This window comes from Poecile atricapillus, chromosome 2 (genome assembly GCF_030490865.1).
Source record: "Poecile atricapillus isolate bPoeAtr1 chromosome 2, bPoeAtr1.hap1, whole genome shotgun sequence".
Taxonomy (NCBI): Eukaryota; Metazoa; Chordata; class Aves; order Passeriformes; family Paridae; genus Poecile; species Poecile atricapillus.
In genome coordinates, this window is record NC_081250.1 from 153,673,781 (window position 1) to 153,689,990 (window position 16,210).

The 16,210-nt window shown below is 49.1% G+C and overlaps 1 protein-coding gene across 2 annotated transcripts in view; it reads right to left on the reverse strand.

Annotated features, from left to right (window-relative positions):
- Positions 1–16,210, reverse strand: part of DGAT1 (diacylglycerol O-acyltransferase 1) — a 52,694-nt gene that overhangs the window by 19,646 nt on the left and 16,838 nt on the right. Inside the window, exons 4-9 of one of the 2 annotated variants that reach the window (XM_058830082.1) lie at positions 15,999–16,084; positions 14,989–15,041; positions 11,910–12,015; positions 9,303–9,431; positions 9,165–9,230; positions 1,277–1,380 (exon numbers count right to left, since the gene is read on the reverse strand). In XM_058830082.1, the coding sequence (XP_058686065.1) occupies positions 1,277–1,380; positions 9,165–9,230; positions 9,303–9,431; positions 11,910–12,015; positions 14,989–15,041; positions 15,999–16,084 (544 nt within the window). Of the gene's footprint in view, positions 1–1,276; positions 1,381–9,164; positions 9,432–11,909; positions 12,016–14,988; positions 15,042–15,998; positions 16,085–16,210 lie in introns of both variants that reach the window. The other variant, XM_058830081.1, reaches the window with a different exon arrangement.

Sequence of the window (16,210 nt, forward strand, 5' to 3'; positions counted from 1 at the left end):
CCAATTTCTGCCAAAAAAAATCCCAATTTTTCTCCAAAAATCCCATTTTTTTTCCAAAAAATCCCAATTTCTCCCCAAAAATCCCAATTTCCGCCCAAAAAATCCCAATTTCTGCCCAAAAAAATCCCAATTTTTCTCCAAAAAATCCCAATTTTTGCCCCAAAACCCCCCCTAAAAAAATCCCAATTTTTTACCAGAAACCCCAAAATCCCATTTTTTCCCCCCAAAACCCCATTTTTTTCCCCCCAAAATCCCAATTTTCCCCATTTTCCCCCATTTTCCCGGTACCATCTCGCAGAGGCGCCGCAGCAGGAATCGCTTCTCTCAATTTCCTCCCAAAATCCCCCAAAAATACCAATTTCCCCCCAAAATCACCCCAAAAATCCCAATTTCTTTCCAAAAAAATCCCATTTTTTCCCAAAAAATCCCATTTTTCCCCAAAAAAATCCCAATTTCTGCCAAAAAAGTCCCAATTTCCCCCCAAAAATCCCATTTTTTTTTCCAAAAAATCCCATTTTTTTACCAAAAAATCCCAATTTTTGCCCCAAACCCCCCCTAAAAAAATCCCAATTTTTTACCAGAAACCCCAAAATCCCATTTTTTCCCCCCAAAACCCCATTTTTCCCCATTTTTTCCCCGGTACCATCTCGCAGAGGCGCCGCAGCAGGAATCGCTTCTCCCCATTACCCTCCAAAAAACCCCAAAATCCCCCAAAAATCCCAATTTCCCCCCAAAATCCCATTTTTTTCCCAAAAAATCCCAATTTCCCCTGTAAAATTCCCTGAAAAATTCCCAATTTCTCCCCAAAAAATTCCAATTTTTCTCCAAAAAAAACCAATTTTTGCCCCAAACCCCCTCCAAAAAATCCCAATTTTTCCCCCAAAATCCCAGTTTTTCCCCCAAATCCCCCCAAAAATCCCAATTTCCTCCCAAAATCACCCCAAAAATCCCGATTTTTCCCCCAAAAATCCCAATTTTTCCCCCAAATCCCCCCAAAAATCCCAATTTCTGCCAAAAAAATCCCATTTTTTCCAAAAAAATCCCAATTTCCTCCCAAAATCACCCCCAAAAATCCCAATTTCTTCCCAAAAAATCCCAATTTCTGCCAAAAAAATCCCAATTTTTCACCAAAAAATCCCAATTTTTGCCCCAAACCCCCCCCCAAAAAATCCCCATTTTTCACCAAAAATCCCATTTTTTCCCCCAAACTCCCCAAAATCCCATTTTTTCCCCCCAAAATCCCATTTTTCCCCCCAAAACCCCATTTTCCCGGTACCATCTCGCAGAGGCGCCGCAGCAGGAATCGCTTCCGCAGGCGGGGGGAGCGCGGGAAGTTCAGCTCATAGCAAAGGGTGGGGGCCAGCAGGAAATAGTACAGGTCTGGGGAATGGGGGATTTGGGGGATTTGGGGGGATTTTGGGGGATTTTGGGGGGATTTGGGGGGATTTGGGGATTTTGGGGGATTTTGGGGAAATTTGGGGGAGTTTTGGGGGGATTTTGGGGGGGATTTTGGGGGGATTTGGGGGATTTTGGGGGGATTTTGGGGGGTCGTTGACCCAAAAGCAGCTCATAGCAAAGGGTGGGGGCCAGCAGGAAATAGTACAGGTCTGGGGAATGGGGATTTTGGGGATTTGGGGGGATTTGGGGATTTTGGGGGGATTTGGGGAAAATTTGGGGGATTTTGGGGAAATTTGGGGGATTTTGGGGGAGATTTGGGGGAGATTTTGGGGGGAAATGAAGGCAGGAATTTGGAGTCTTGGGGAAGTTCTGGGGGGATTTTGGGGAGTCTTGGGGGGATTATGGGGAGATTTTGGGGGGTCTTGGGGGGTCCTGGGGGGTTTGGGGGTAGTTTTGGGGGGATTTGGGGATTTTGGGGGGTCTTGGGGCGTCTTGGGGGGATTTGGGGGGATTTTGGGGGGATTTGAGGGGGATTTGGGGGGATTTTGGGGGGAAATTAAGGCAGGAATTTGGGGTTTGGGGGACTTCTGGGGAGTTTTGGGGGGATTTGGGGGGATTTGGGGGGGTTTTGGGGTGATTTTGGGGGGTCATTGACCCAAAAGCAGCTCATAGCAAAGGGTGGGGGCCAGCAGGAAATAGTACAGGTCTGGGGAATGGGGGGATTTTGGGGGGATTTGGGGATTTTGGGGGATCTTGGGGGGATTTGGGGGAAATTTGGGGGGATTTGGGGGGGGTTTGAGGGGATTTTCGGGGATTTTGGGGGGAAATTAAGGCAGGAATTTGGGGTTTGGGGGAGTTCTGGGGGGATTTTGGGGGGTCCTGGGGGGTCCTGGCGGGTCTTGGGGGGATTTTGGGGGGATTTTGGGGGATTTGGGGGAAATTTGGGGGATTTTGGGGCATTTGAGGGGGAAATTTGGGGGGATTTGGGGGGATTTGAGGGGGATTTTGGGGGGATTATGGGGGGATTTTGGGGGATTTTGGGGAGTTTGGGGGGATTTTGGGGGGATTTTGGGGGGGATTTGGGGGGAAATTAAGGCAGGAATTTGGGGTCTTGGGGGAGTTTTGGGGACATTTTGGGGGATTTTGGGGAAATTTGGGGGATTTTGGGGGGATTTGGGGGGATTTGGGGGGTCTTGGGGGGATTTTGGGGGATTTTGAGGGGGATTTTGGGGGGATTTTGGGGGGATTTGAGGGGGATTTTGGGGGGATTTTGGGGGATTTTGGGGGAAATTTGGGGGATTTTGGGGGGATTTTGGGGGAGATTTGGGGGGAAATTAAGGCAGGAATTTGGAGTCTTGGGGGAGTTCTGGGGGGATTTGGGGGGATTTTGGGGGGTCTTGGGGGGATTTTGGGGGGATTTTGGGGAGTCTTGGGGGGATTTTGGGGGGTCCTGGGGGGCTTTTGGGGGGATTTTGGGGGATTTTGGGGGGATTTGAGGGGGGTTTTGGGGGGATTTTGGGGGATTTGAGGGGAATTTGGGGGGGAAATTAAGACAGGAATTCGGGATTATGGGGAAGTTTTGGGGAGTTTTGGGGGGTCTTGGGGGATTTTGAGGGGATTTGAGGGGAATTTGGGGGGATTTGGGGGGATTTTGGGGGGAGAATTTGTGGGAAATTCAGGATTTGGGGGGGAATTGACCATTTTTACCAGAGGGGAGGAAACTCAGGGGGGGTTCCAAGACCCCCCAAACCCCCAAAATCCCTCCCAAACCCCCCCAAAACCCCCCAAAATCCCCCAAAATCCCCCAAACCCCCCAGACCCCACTCACTGCAGTAGCTCAGGTTCTCAGGGTTGATTTTGGGGAGATTTTGGGGGAAATTCAGGATTTTGGGGGGATTGAGGGAGGATTTAGGGGGAATTCAGGATTTTGGGGAGATTTTGGGGGAAATTTGGGATTTTGGGGGGATTGAGAGAGGATTTAAGGGGAATTCAGGTTTTTGGGGCTGATTTTGGGCAGATTTTGGGGGGATTTTGAGATTTAGGGGGGGATTCAGCAGATTTTACCAGAGGGGAGGAAACTCAGGGGGGGTTCCAAGACCCCCCAAACCCCCAAAATCCCCCAAAATCCCCCCAAAATCCCCCAAAATCCCCCCAGACCCCACTCACTGCAGTAGCTCAGGTTCTCAGGGTTGATTTTGGGGAGACTTTGGGGAAATTCAGGATTTTGGGGGGATTGAGGGAGGATTTAGGGGGAATTCAGGATTTTGGGGCTGATTTTGGGGGGATTTTGGGGGGATTTACGGGAAATTCAGGATTTTGGGGCTGATTTTGGGCAGATTTTGGGGGGATTTTCAGATTTAGGGGGGGATTCAGCAGATTTTGCCAGAGGGGAGGAAACTCAGGGGGGGTTCCAAGACCCCAAAACCCCCCCAAACCCCCCAAAACCCCCCCAAAATCCCCCCAAACCCCCCCAGACCCCACTCACTGCAGTAGCTCAGGTTCTCAGGGTTGATTTTGGGGAGATTTTGGGGGAATTTAGGATTTTGGGGGGATTGAGGGAGGATTTAGGGGGAATTCAGGTTTTTGGGGCTGATTTTGGGGCTGATTTTGGGGGATTTAGGGGAAATTTGGGATTTTGGGGCGGATTTTGGGGCAGATTTTAGGAGAAATTCAGGTTTTTGGGGCAGATTTTGGGGGGATTTAGGAGAAATTTGGGATTTTGGGGCAGATTTTGGGGGGATTTTGAGATTTAGGGGGGGAATTGACCATTTTTGCCAGAGGGGAGGAAACTCAGGGGGGGTTCCAAGACCCCCCAAACCCCCCCAGACCCCCCAAACCCCCCCAAAATCCCCCAAAATCCCCCCCAAAATCCCCCCAGACCCCCCAGACCCCACTCACTGCGGTAGCTCAGGTTCTCAGGGTTGATTTTGGGGAGATTTTGGGGGAAATTCAGGATTTTGGGGGGGATTGAGGGAGGATTTAGGGGGAATTCAGGATTTTGGGGCAGATTTTGGGGGGATTTTGGGGGAATTCAGGATTTTGGGGCTGATTTTGGGGGGATTGAGGGAGGATTTAGGGAAAATTCAGGATTTTGGGGCAGATTTTGGGGGGATTTAGGAGAAATTCGGGGTTTTGGGGTAGATTTTGGGGGAAAATTTAGGGGAAATTTGGGATTTTGGGGGCTGATTTTGGGGGGATTTTAGGGGGATTTTGTGGGAAATTCAGGATTTGGGGGGAAATTGACCATTTTTGGCAGAGGAGAGGAAACTCAGGGGGGGTTCCAAGACCCCCCAAACCCCCAAAATCCCCCCAAAATCCCCCAAAACCCCCCAAAATCCCCAAAATCCCCCCAAACCCCACTCACTGCGGTAGCTCAGGTTCTCAGGTTTGATTTTGGGGAGATTTTGGGGGAAATTTGGGATTTTGGGGGAATTGAGGGAGGATTTAGGGGGAATTCAGGATTTTGGGGCTGATTTTGGGGGAGTTTTGGGGGAATTTTGGGGAAATTTGGGATTTTGGGGCTGATTTTGGGGGGATTTTGGGGGATTTAGGGGGAATTTGGGATTTTGGGGCTGATTTTGGGGGAAATTCAGGTTTTTGGGGCTGATTTTGGGCAGATTTTGGGGGGATTTTGAGATTTAGGGGGGGATTCAGCAGATTTTGCCAGAGGGGAGGAAACTCAGGGGGGGTTCCAAGACCCCCAAACCCCCCCAGACACCCCAAAATCCCCCTAAATCCCCCCAAAACCCCCCCAGACCCCCCCAGATCCCACTCACTGCGGTAGCTCAGGTTCTCAGGGTTGATTTTGGGGAGATTTTGGGGGAAATTTGGGGGAAATTCAGGATTTTGGGGGGATTGAGGGAGGATTTAGGGGGAAATTTGGGATTTTGGGGCTGATTTTGGGGGGAATTTGGGGAGATTTTGGGGAAATTCAGGATTTTGGGGGGATTGAGGGAGGATTTAGGGGGAATTCAGGATTTTGGGGCTGATTTTGGGTGGATTTTGGGGAGATTCAGGGGAAATTTGGGATTTTGGGGGGATTGAGGGAGGATTTAGGGGGAATTCAGGATTTTGGGGCTGATTTTGGGGGGATTTTGGGGGGATTTTAGGGAAATTTGGGATTTTGGGGCTGATTTTGGGGGATTTAGGGGAAATTTGGGATTTTGGGGCAGAGTTTGGGGGAAATTCAGGTTTTTGGGGCTGATTTTGGGCAGATTTTGGGGGGATTTTGAGATTTAGGGGGGGATTTAGCAGATTTTGCCAGAGGGGAGGAAACTCAGGGGGGGTTCCAAGACCCCCAAACCCCCCCAGACCCCCCAAAATCCCCCCAAATCCCCCCAAACCCCACTCACTGCGGTAGCTCAGGTTCTCAGGGTTGATTTTGGGGGGATTTTGGGGAGATTTTGGGGAAAATTCAGGATTTTGGGGGGATTGGGGCAGGATTTTGGGGGAATTCAGGATTTTGGGGCTGATTTTGGGGGGATTTTGGGGAGATTCAGGGGAAATTCAGGATTTTGGGGGGATTGAGGGAGGATTTAGGGGGAATTCAGGATTTTGGGGCTGATTTTGGGGGGATTTTGGGGGGATTTAGGGGAAATTCAGGTTTTTGGGGCTGATTTTGGGGGATTTAGGGGAAATTTGGGATTTTGGGGCAGATTTTGGGGGAAATTCAGGTTTTTGGGGCTGATTTTGGGCAGATTTTGGGGGGATTTTGAGATTTAGGGGGGGATTCAGCAGATTTTACCAGAGGGGAGGAAACTCAGGGGGGGTTCCAAGACCCCCCAAACCCCCCAAACCCCCCCAAAATCCCCCAAAACCCCCCAAACCCCCCAAAATCCCCCCAAACCCCCCCAACCCCACTCACTGCGGTAGCTCAGGTTCTCAGGGTTGATTTTGGGGAGATTTTGGGGGAAATTTGGGATTTTGGGGGGATTGAGGGAGGATTTAGGGGGAATTCAGGTTTTTGGGGCAGATTTTGGGGGGATTTAGGGGAAATTCAGGCAGATTTGGGGTAATTTGGGGGAAATTTGGGGTTTTGGGGAGATTTTGGGCAGATTTTAGGGGGTCTTGGGGGAATTTGGGGGGATTTGAGGGGGATTTGGGGGGGAATTAAGGCAGGAATTTGGGGTCTTGGGGGAGTTTTGGGGGGTTTTGGGGCGGTTTTGGGGCATTTGGGGGAGTTTTGGGGGATTTGGGCGAGTTTTGGGGGGATTTGGGGGGATTTTGAAGGGTCTTAAGGGGGTTTGGGGGGAATTTGGGAGGATTTGAGGGGATTTGAGGGGAATTTGGGGGGATTTGGGGGGATTTTGGGGGGAGAATTTGTGGGAAATTCAGGATTTGGGGGGGAATTGACCATTTTTGGCAGAGGGGAGGAAACTCAGGGGGGGTTCCAAGACCCCCAAACCCCCCAGAACCCCCCAAAAATCCCCCCCAAACCCCCCCAAACCCCACTCACTGCGGTAGCTCAGGTTCTCAGGGTTGATTTTGGGGGGATTTTGGGGAGATTTTGGGAGAAATTCAGGTTTTTGGGGGGATTGAGGGAGGATTTAGGGGGAAATTTGGGATTTTGGGGCTGATTTTGGGAGGATTTTTGGGAGATTCAGGGGAAATTTGGGATTTTGGGGGGATTGAGGGAGGATTTAGGGGGAATTCAGGATTTTGGGGCTGATTTTGGGGGCATTTTGGGGGGATTTTGGGGAAATTTGGGATTTTGGGGCTGATTTTGGGGGGATTTTGGGGAAATTCAGGGGAAATTTGGGATTTTGGGGGGATTGAGGGAGGATTTAGGGGGAATTCAGGATTTTGGGGCAGATTTTGGGGGGATTTTGGGGGATTTAGGGGGAATTTGGGATTTTGGGGCTGATTTTGGGGGAAATTCAGGTTTTTGGGGCTGATTTTGGGCAGATTTTGGGGGGATTTTTAAATTTAGGGAGGGATTTAGCAGATTTTACCAGAGGGGAGGACACTCAGGGGGGGTTCCAAGACCCCAAAATCCCCCAGACCCCCCCAAACCCCCCCAACCACCCCAGACCCCACTCACTGCGGTAGCTCAGGTTCTCAGGGTTGATTTTGGGGAGATTTTGGGGGAAATTTGGGGGAAATTCAGTATTTTGGGGGGATTGAGGGAGGATTTAGGGGGAAATTTGGGATTTTGGGGCTGATTTTGGGGGGAATTTGGGGAGATTTTGGGGAAATTCAGGATTTTGGGGGGATTGAGGGAGGATTTAGGGGGAATTCAGGTTTTTGGGGCTGATTTTGGGTGGATTTTTGGGAGATTCAGGGGAAATTCGGGATTTTGGGGCTGATTTTGGGGGAATTTGGGGGGATTTTGGGGAAACTTGGGATTTTGGGGGGATTGAGGGAGGATTTAGGGGAAATTCAGGTTTTTGGGGCTGATTTTGGGGGGATTTTGGGGGGATTTTGGGGAAATTCAGGATTTTGGGGGGATTGAGGGAGGATTTAGGGGGAATTCAGGATTTTGGGGCTGATTTTGGGGGGATTTTGGGGGGATTTAGGGGAAATTTGGGATTTTGGAGCAGATTTTGGGGGAAATTCAGGTTTTTGGGGCTGATTTTGGGCAGATTTTGGGGGGATTTTGAGATTTAGGGGGGGATTTAGCAGATTTTGCCAGAGAGGAGCAAACTCAGGGGGGGTTCCAAGACCCCCAAACCCCCCCAAAATCCCCCCCAAAACCCCCCAAAATCCCCCAAAATCCCCCCAAACCCCCCCAACCCCCACTCACTGCGGTAGCTCAGGTTCTCAGGGTTGATTTTGGGGAGATTTTGGGGGAAATTCAGGATTTTGGGGGGATTGAGGGAGGATTTAGGGGGAATTCAGGTTTTTGGGGCAGATTTTGGGGGGATTTTGGGGAAATTCAGGCAGATTTGGGGTAATTTGGGGGAAATTTGGGGTTTTGGGGAGATTTTGGGCAGATTTTGGGGGGTCTTGGGGGAATTTGGGGGGATTTGAGGGGGATTTGGGGGGGAATTAAGGCAGGAATTTGGGGTCTTGGGGGAGTTTTGGGGGGTTTTGGGGCGGTTTTGGGGCATTTGGGGGAGTTTTGGGGCATTTGGGGGAGTTTTGGGGGGATTTGGGGGGATTTTGAAGGGTCTTAAGGGGGCTTGGGGGAATTTGGGAGGATTTGGGGGGATTTGGGGGGGGAATTTGGGGGGATTTGGGGGGATTTTGGGGGGAGGATTTAGGGGAAATTCAGGATTTGGGGGGGAATTGACCATTTTTGGCAGAGGGGAGGAAACTCAGGGGGGGTTCCAAGACCCCCCAAACCCCCCAAAACCCCCCAAAATCCCCCAAAATCCCCCAAAATCCCCCAAAACCCCCCAAAATCCCCCAAAATCCCCCAAACTCCCCCAGACCCCACTCACTGCGGTAGCTCAGGTTCTCAGGGTTGATTTTGGGGGGATTTTGGGGAGATTTTGGGGAAAATTCAGGATTTTGGGGGGATTGGGGCAGGATTTAGGGGGAATTTGGGCTTTTGGGGCTGATTTTGGGGGGAATTTGGGGAGATTCAGGGGAAATTTGGGATTTTGGGGGGATTGAGGGAGGATTTAAGGGGAATTCTGGTTTTTGGGGCTGATTTTGGGCAGATTTTGGTGGGATTTTGAGATTTAGGGGGGGATTCAGCAGATTTTGGCAGAGGGGAGGAAACTCAGGGGGGGTTCCAAGACCCCCCAAACCCCCCAAAACCCCCCCAAACCCCCCAAAACCCCCCCAAACCCCCCAAAAATCCCCCCAAAAACCCCACTCACTGCGGTAGCTCAGGTTCTCAGGGTAGCTGATCTCTCCCCTGGCCACGTCCCCGTTGGCCCTGCGGGCTGGGGACACCCCCGTGAACCCCCAAATTGAGTCGGGGGTCCCCCCAAATCCCTCCCAGAGCCCCCCAATACCTTCAGCCCCCCCCTGGGGAGGTTTTGGGGGGGATCTGGGGCGCTCCCGGCACCATTTGTTGACGTCGTGGAAGGAGAAGAGCTTGAGGAAGAGGATGGTGTAGATGGCCAGAGCGAAGACGGCGCCCACTGCGGGATTTGGGGGGTCAGAGAGGATTTTGGGGGGTCAGAAAGGGATTTGGGGGGTCACAGGGGGATTTTGGGGGTTTTTGGGGGGTCAGAGGGGGATTTTGGGGGTCACAGGGGGATTTTGGGGGGTCAGAAAGGGATTTTGGGGGGTCACAGGGGGATTTTGGGGGTTTTTGTGGGGTCACAGGGGGACTTTGGGGGTTTTTGGGGGGGTCAGAGGGAGATTTTGGGGGGTCAGAGAGGATTTTGGGGGGTCAGAAAGGGATTTTGGGGGGTCACAGGGGGATTTTGGGGGGTCAGAAAGGGATTTTGGGGGGTCACAGGGGGATTTTGGGGGTTTTTGGGGAGTCACAGGGGGATTTTGGGGATTTTTGGGGATTCAGAGGGGATTTTGGGGGGTCACAGGGGGATTTTGGGGGGTCACAAAGGATTTTGGGGGGTCAGAGAGGATTTTGGGGGGTCACAGGCGATTTTGGGGGGTCACAAGGGGATTTTGGGGGGTCAGAGAGGATTTTGGGGGGTCACAGGGGGATTTTGGGGGTTTTTGGGGGGTCACAGGGGGATTTTGGGGGGTCACAAGGGGATTTGGGGGGTCAGAGAGGATTTTGGGGGGTCAGAAAGGGATTTTGGTGGATCACAAGGGGATTTTGGGGGGTCACAGGGGGATTTTGGGGGGTCAGAGGGTGTTTTGGGGGTTTTTGGGGGGTCAGAGGGGGATTTTGGGGGTCAGAGGGGGATTTTGGAGGGTCACAGGGAGGTCACAGGGGGATTTTGGGGGTCTGAACCCGAATTTGGGGGTTCACAGGGGGTTTTTGGGGGGTCACAGGGGGTTTTGGGGGGTCACAGGGGGATTTTGGGGGGTCAGAAAGGGATTTTGGGGGGTCAGAGAGGATTTTGGGGGGTCACAGGGGGTCACAGGGGGTTTTTGGGGGGTCACAGGGAATTTTGGGGGGTTTTTGGGAGGGTCACAGGGGTCCAGAGGGGGTTTTGGGGGTCACAGGGGGATTTTGGGGGGTCAGAAAGGGATTTTGGGGGGTCACAGGGGGATTTTGGGGGGTCACAGGGGGATTTTGGGGGGTCAGAGGGTGTTTTGGGGGTTTTTGGGGGGTCAGAGGGGGATTTTGGGGGTCAGAGGGGGATTTTGGGGGGTCACAGGGAGGTCACAGAGGGATTTTGGGGGTCTGAACCCGAATTTGGGGGTTCACAGGGGGATTTTGGGGGGTCAGAGAGGGTTTTGGGGGTTTTTGGGGGGTCACAGGGGGATTTGGGGGGGTCACAGGGGGATTTTGGGGGGTCAGAGAGGATTTTGGGGGGTCACAGGGGGTCACAGGGGGTTTTTGGGGGGTCACAGGGGGTTTTTGGGGGGTCACAGGGGGGTCATAGGGGGACTTTGGGGGTTCTTGGGGGGGTCACGGGGATTTTGGAGATTTTTGGGGGTTCAGAGGAGATTTTGGGGGGTCAGAAAGGGATTTTGGGGGGTCACAGGGGGATTTTGGGGGTTTTTGGGGATTCAGAGGGGATTTTGGGGGGTCACAGGGGGTTTTTGGGGGGTCAGAAAGGGATTTTGGGGGGTCAGAGAGGATTTTGGGGGGTCACAGGGGGATTTTGGGGGTTTTTGGGGGGTCACAGGGGGATTTTGGGGGGTCACAGGGGGATTTTGGGGGTCAGAAAGGGATTTGGGGGGTCAGAAAGGGATTTTGGGGGGTCACAAGGGGATTTTGGGGGGTCAGAGAGGATTTTGGGGGGTCACAGGGGGATTTTGGGGGTTTTTGGGGGGTCACAGGGGGATTTTGGGGGGTCACAGGGGGTTTTGGGGGGTCAGAAAGGGATTTTGGGGGGTCACAGGGAATTTTGGGGGGTCACAGGGGGATTTTGGGGGGTCACAGGGGGTTTTTGGGGGGTCACAGGGGGATTTTGGGGATTTTTGGGGGTTCAGAGGGGTTTTTGGTGCTCCAGAGTGGGTTTTTGGGCGATCAGAGCAGGTTTTTGGGGGTTCTGAGGGTGTTTTTGGGGGTTCAGAGCCGATTTTTGGGGGTTTTGAGGAGGTTCTTGTTGGTTCAGAGGGGATTTTGGGGGGTTCAGAGGGGTTTTTGGGGGTTTTTGGGGGTTCTGAGGGTGTTTTTGGGGGTTCAGAGGGGTTTTTGGGGGTTCAGAGGGGATTTTGGGGGTTTTTGGGGGTTCTGAGGGGTTTTTGGGGGTTTTTGGGGGTTCTGAGGGTGTTTTTGGGGGTTCAGAGGGGATTTTGGGGGTTTTTGGGGGTTCTGAGGGGTTTTTGGGGGTTCTGAGGGTGTTTTTGGGGGTTCAGAGGGGATTTTTGGGGGTTTTTGGGGGTTCTGAGGGTGTTTTTGGGGGTTCAGAGGGTGTTTTTGGGGGTTCAGAGGGGATTTTTGGGGGTTTTTGGGGGTTCTGAGGGGTTTTTGGGGGTTCAGAGGGGTTTTTGGGGGTTCTGAGGGGATTTTGGGGGGTTTTGGGGCTCACCCGGGGTGACAGAGGGCAGCAGCAGCACCACGGCCGCGGGGAAGCAGAGGATGCTGAGCAGGTTGAGCGAGTGCAGCGCCGCCCCCGCCGCCTCCGACAGCGAACCCTGAGGGATGGAGGGGGAAAGAGACACCAAATCAGCCAGAATCCACCCAAAAATCACCAAAATCAGCATGAAATCAGCTAAAAACACCCCAAAATACCCCAAATCTGCCAAAATCGACCCAAAAATCACCGAAATCAGCATGAAATCAGCTAAAAACACCCCAAAATACTCCAAATCTGCCAAAATCCACCCAAAAATCACCGAAATCAGCCTGAAATCAGCTAAAAAGACCCCAAAATACCCCAAATCTGCCAAAATCCACCCAAAAATCACCCAAATCAGCATGAAATCAGCTAAAAACACCCCAAAATACCCCAAAATACCCCAAATCAACCCAAAAATCACCGAAATCAGCCAAAAATACCCCAAAAATCACCGAAATCACACAGGAAATCACCAAAATCACCCTGAAATCACCCAGAAATCAGCCCAAAATCAGCCAAAATCGACCCAAAAATCACTGAAATCAGCTAAAAATACCCCAAAATACCCAAATCTGCCAAAATCGACCCCAAAATCACTGAAATCAGCCAAAAATACCCCAAAAATCACCAAAATCACACAGGAAATCACCAAAATCACCCAGAAATCAGCATGAAATCAGCCCCAAATCAGCCAAAATCAACCCAAAAATCACCAAAATCACCCTGAAATCACCCAGAAATCAGCCTGAAATCAGCTAAAAATACCCCAAAATACCCCAAATCAGCCAAAATCGACCCAAAAATCACTGAAATCCGCCAAAAATACCCCAAAAATCACCAAAATCACCCAGGAATCACCAAAATCAGCCTGAAATCACCCAGGAATCAGCCCCAAATCAGCCAAAATCAACCCAAAAATCACTGAAATCAGCATGAAATCAGCTAAAAACACCCCAAAATACCCCGAATCTGCCAAAATCGACCCAAAAAACACCCAAATCAGCATGAAATCAGCTAAAAACCCCCCAAAATACCCCAAATCTGCCAAAATCGACCCAAAAATCACTGAAATCAGCCAAAAATATCATCCGATATTTCGGTGAAATCACCGAAATCACCCAGGAATCACCAAAATCACCCTGAAATCACCCAGAAATCAGCCCCAAATCAGCCAAAATCAACCCAAAAATCACTGAAATCAGCATGAAATCACCCTGGAATCAGCCTGAAATCAGCTAAAAACACCCCAAAATACCCCAAATCTGCCAAAATCCACCCAAAAATCACCCAAATCAGCCTGAAATCAGCTAAAAACACCGCAAAATACCCCAAATCAGCCAAAATCCACCCAAAAATCACTGAAATCAGCCTGAAATCACCAAATCAGCCAAAATCAACCCAAAAATCACCAAAATCAGCCTGAAATCAGCTTAAAAAACCCAAAAATAACCAAAATCAGCCAAAATCACCCAAATTGGCCAAAATCAGCCCAAAATCAGTCAAAATCAACCCAAAAATAACCAAAATCAGCCCAAAATCCCAATTTTCCCCCAAAAATCCCAATTTCTCCCCAATTTCTCCCAAAAAAAAATCCCAATTTTTCCCCAAAAACCACGATTTCTGCCAAAAAAATCCCCAAAAATCTCATTTTTTCTCCAAAAATCCCAATTTTTCCCTAAAAATTCCTAAAATTCCCAATTTCTGCCCCAAAAATCCCAATTTTTCAAAAAAAAATCCCCCAAAAATCCCAATTTCTGCCCAAAATTTCCCTATTTTTCCCCCAAAAACCCCAATTCCTCCCCAATTTCTCCCCAAAAATCCCAATTTCCCCCCAAAAATCACAATTTTTCCTCCCAAAATCTCAATTTCTTCCCAAAAATCCCAATTTTTCCCCAATTTCTCCCAAAAAAATCCCAATTTTTCCCAAAAGTCTACAAATTTTCCCCAAAAAATCCCAATTTCTGCCTAAAATCCCTCCAAAAAATCCCAATTTCTGCCCAAAAAATCCCCAAAAATCCCAATTTTTCCCAAAAAATCCCAATTTCTGCCCAAAAAATCCCCAAAAAATCCCAATTTCTGCCCAAGAAATCCCTATTTTTCCCCAAAAAATCCCAATTTCTCCCCAAGAAATCCCAATTTCTCCCCAAAAATCCCAATTTTTACCCAAAAATCTCAATTTTTCCCAAAATATCCCAATTTTTCCCAAAAAATCCCAATTTCTCCCCAATTTCTCCCAAAAAAATCCCAAATTTTCCCCAAAAATTACCCAAAAATCCCAATTTCTGCCCCAAAAAATTCCGATTTTTCCCAAAAAAATCCCAATTTCTGCCAAAAAAATCCCCCAAAAATCCCAATTTTTCTCCAAAAAATCCCAATTTTTCCCTAAAAATTCCCGAAAATCCCAATTTTTCCCAAAATTCCCAATTTCTCCCCAAAAAAATCCCAATTTCTGCTCAAAAAATCCCCAAAAAAATCCCAATTTCTGCCCAAGAAATCCCAAAAAAATCCCAATTTCTGCCCAAGACATCCCTATTTTTCCCCAAAAAATCCCAATTTCTGCCCCAAAAATCCCAATTTCTGCCCCAAAAATCCCAATTTCTCCCCAATTTCTCTCCAAAAAATCCCAATTTCTGCCCAAAAATCCCAATTTCTGCCCAATTTCTGCCCAAAAAATCCCTATTTTTCTCCAAAAACTCCCAATTTCTCCCCAATTTCTCCCCAAAAATCCCAATTTTTCCCAAAATATCCCAATTTCTCCCCAAAAATCCCAATTTTTCCCAAAATATCCCAATTTCTCCCCAATTTCTCCCCCAAAAATCCCAAATTTTCTCAAAAAAATCCCAATTTCTGCCCCAAAAATCCCAAAAAATCCCAATTTCTCCCCAAAAATCCCAATTTTTCTCCAAAAAATCCCAATTTCTGCCCAAGACATCCCAATTTCTCCCCAAAAAATCCCAATTTCACCCCAAAAATCCCAATTTTTCCCCAAAAATCCCAATTTTTCCCGAAATCCCCCAATTTCTCCCCAATTTCTCCCCTCCCAGCTCACCTGTGCCAGCCGTCGCTCCAGGGCCAGGCTCACCACGGCGAAGGCGTTGGCGGCTGCCACAGACGGGAAAAATAACCCAGATTTGGGGATTTTGGGGAAAAATTGGGAGTTTTGGGGATTTTGGGAAAAAATTGGGATTTTTTAGGGAAAAATCGGGATTTTTTGGGGGGGGAAATCAGGATTTTTAGGGGGAAATTGGGATTTTTTAGGGATTTTTGGGGGAAACTGGGAATGTTTGGGGAGAAATTGGGAATTTGGGGGGGATTTTGGGGAGAAATTGGGGTTTTCTGGGGAGAAATTGGGATTTTTTGGGAGAAGTTGTGATATTTTTTGGGTAACATTTGGGATTTTTTGGACAGAAATTTTGATTTTTTTTGGGCAGAAATTGTGAGATTTTTGGGCAGAAATTGGGGGTTTTTTGGGGCAAAAATAGTGATTTTTTGGGGTAAAATTGTGATTTTTGGGGGGATTTTTTGGGCAGAATTTGTGGGGTTTTGGGTAAATTTGTGATCCCAGTTTTGGGGTGCCCTGGGGGGATTTTTGGGGAAAATTTGGGATTTTTTTTGGGCAGAATTTGTGATTTTTTAGGGATTTTTGGGGGGATTTTTTTGGCAGAAATTGTGATTTTTGGGGGATTTTTTGGGCAGAAATTGGGATATTTTTTGGGGTAAAATTGTGATTTTTGAGGGGATTTTTTTGGGTATAATTGTGACATTTTGGGCAGAAATTGTGTTTTTTTTAGGGATTTTTTAGGGGATTTTTTGGGCAGAATTTGTGGGGTTTTGGGTAAATTTGTGATCCCAGTTTTGGGGTGCCCTGGGGGGATTTTTGGGGAAAATTTGGGATTATTTTGAGCAGAATTTGTGATTTTTTAGGGATTTTTGGGGGGATTTTTTTGGCAGAAATTGTGATTTTTGGGGGGATTTTTTGGGCAGAAATTGTGATATTTTGGGTAATTTGTGATCCCAGTTTTGGGGTGCCCTGGGGGGTTTTGGGGGTCCAGGACTCACCGATGATGAGGCAGGGGGCGGGCCAGCTGTAGGGGTCCTTGAGGAACAGCGAGACCACCTGGATTGGGTCCACCAGGATACCGTACCTGGGGGGGAGAGGGACCCCCAAATTAACCCAAAATAACCCAAAATTAACCCAAATTAACCCAAAATAACCCAAAAACATCCCAAAATAACCCCTGGATTGGGTCCACCAGGATACCGTACCTGGG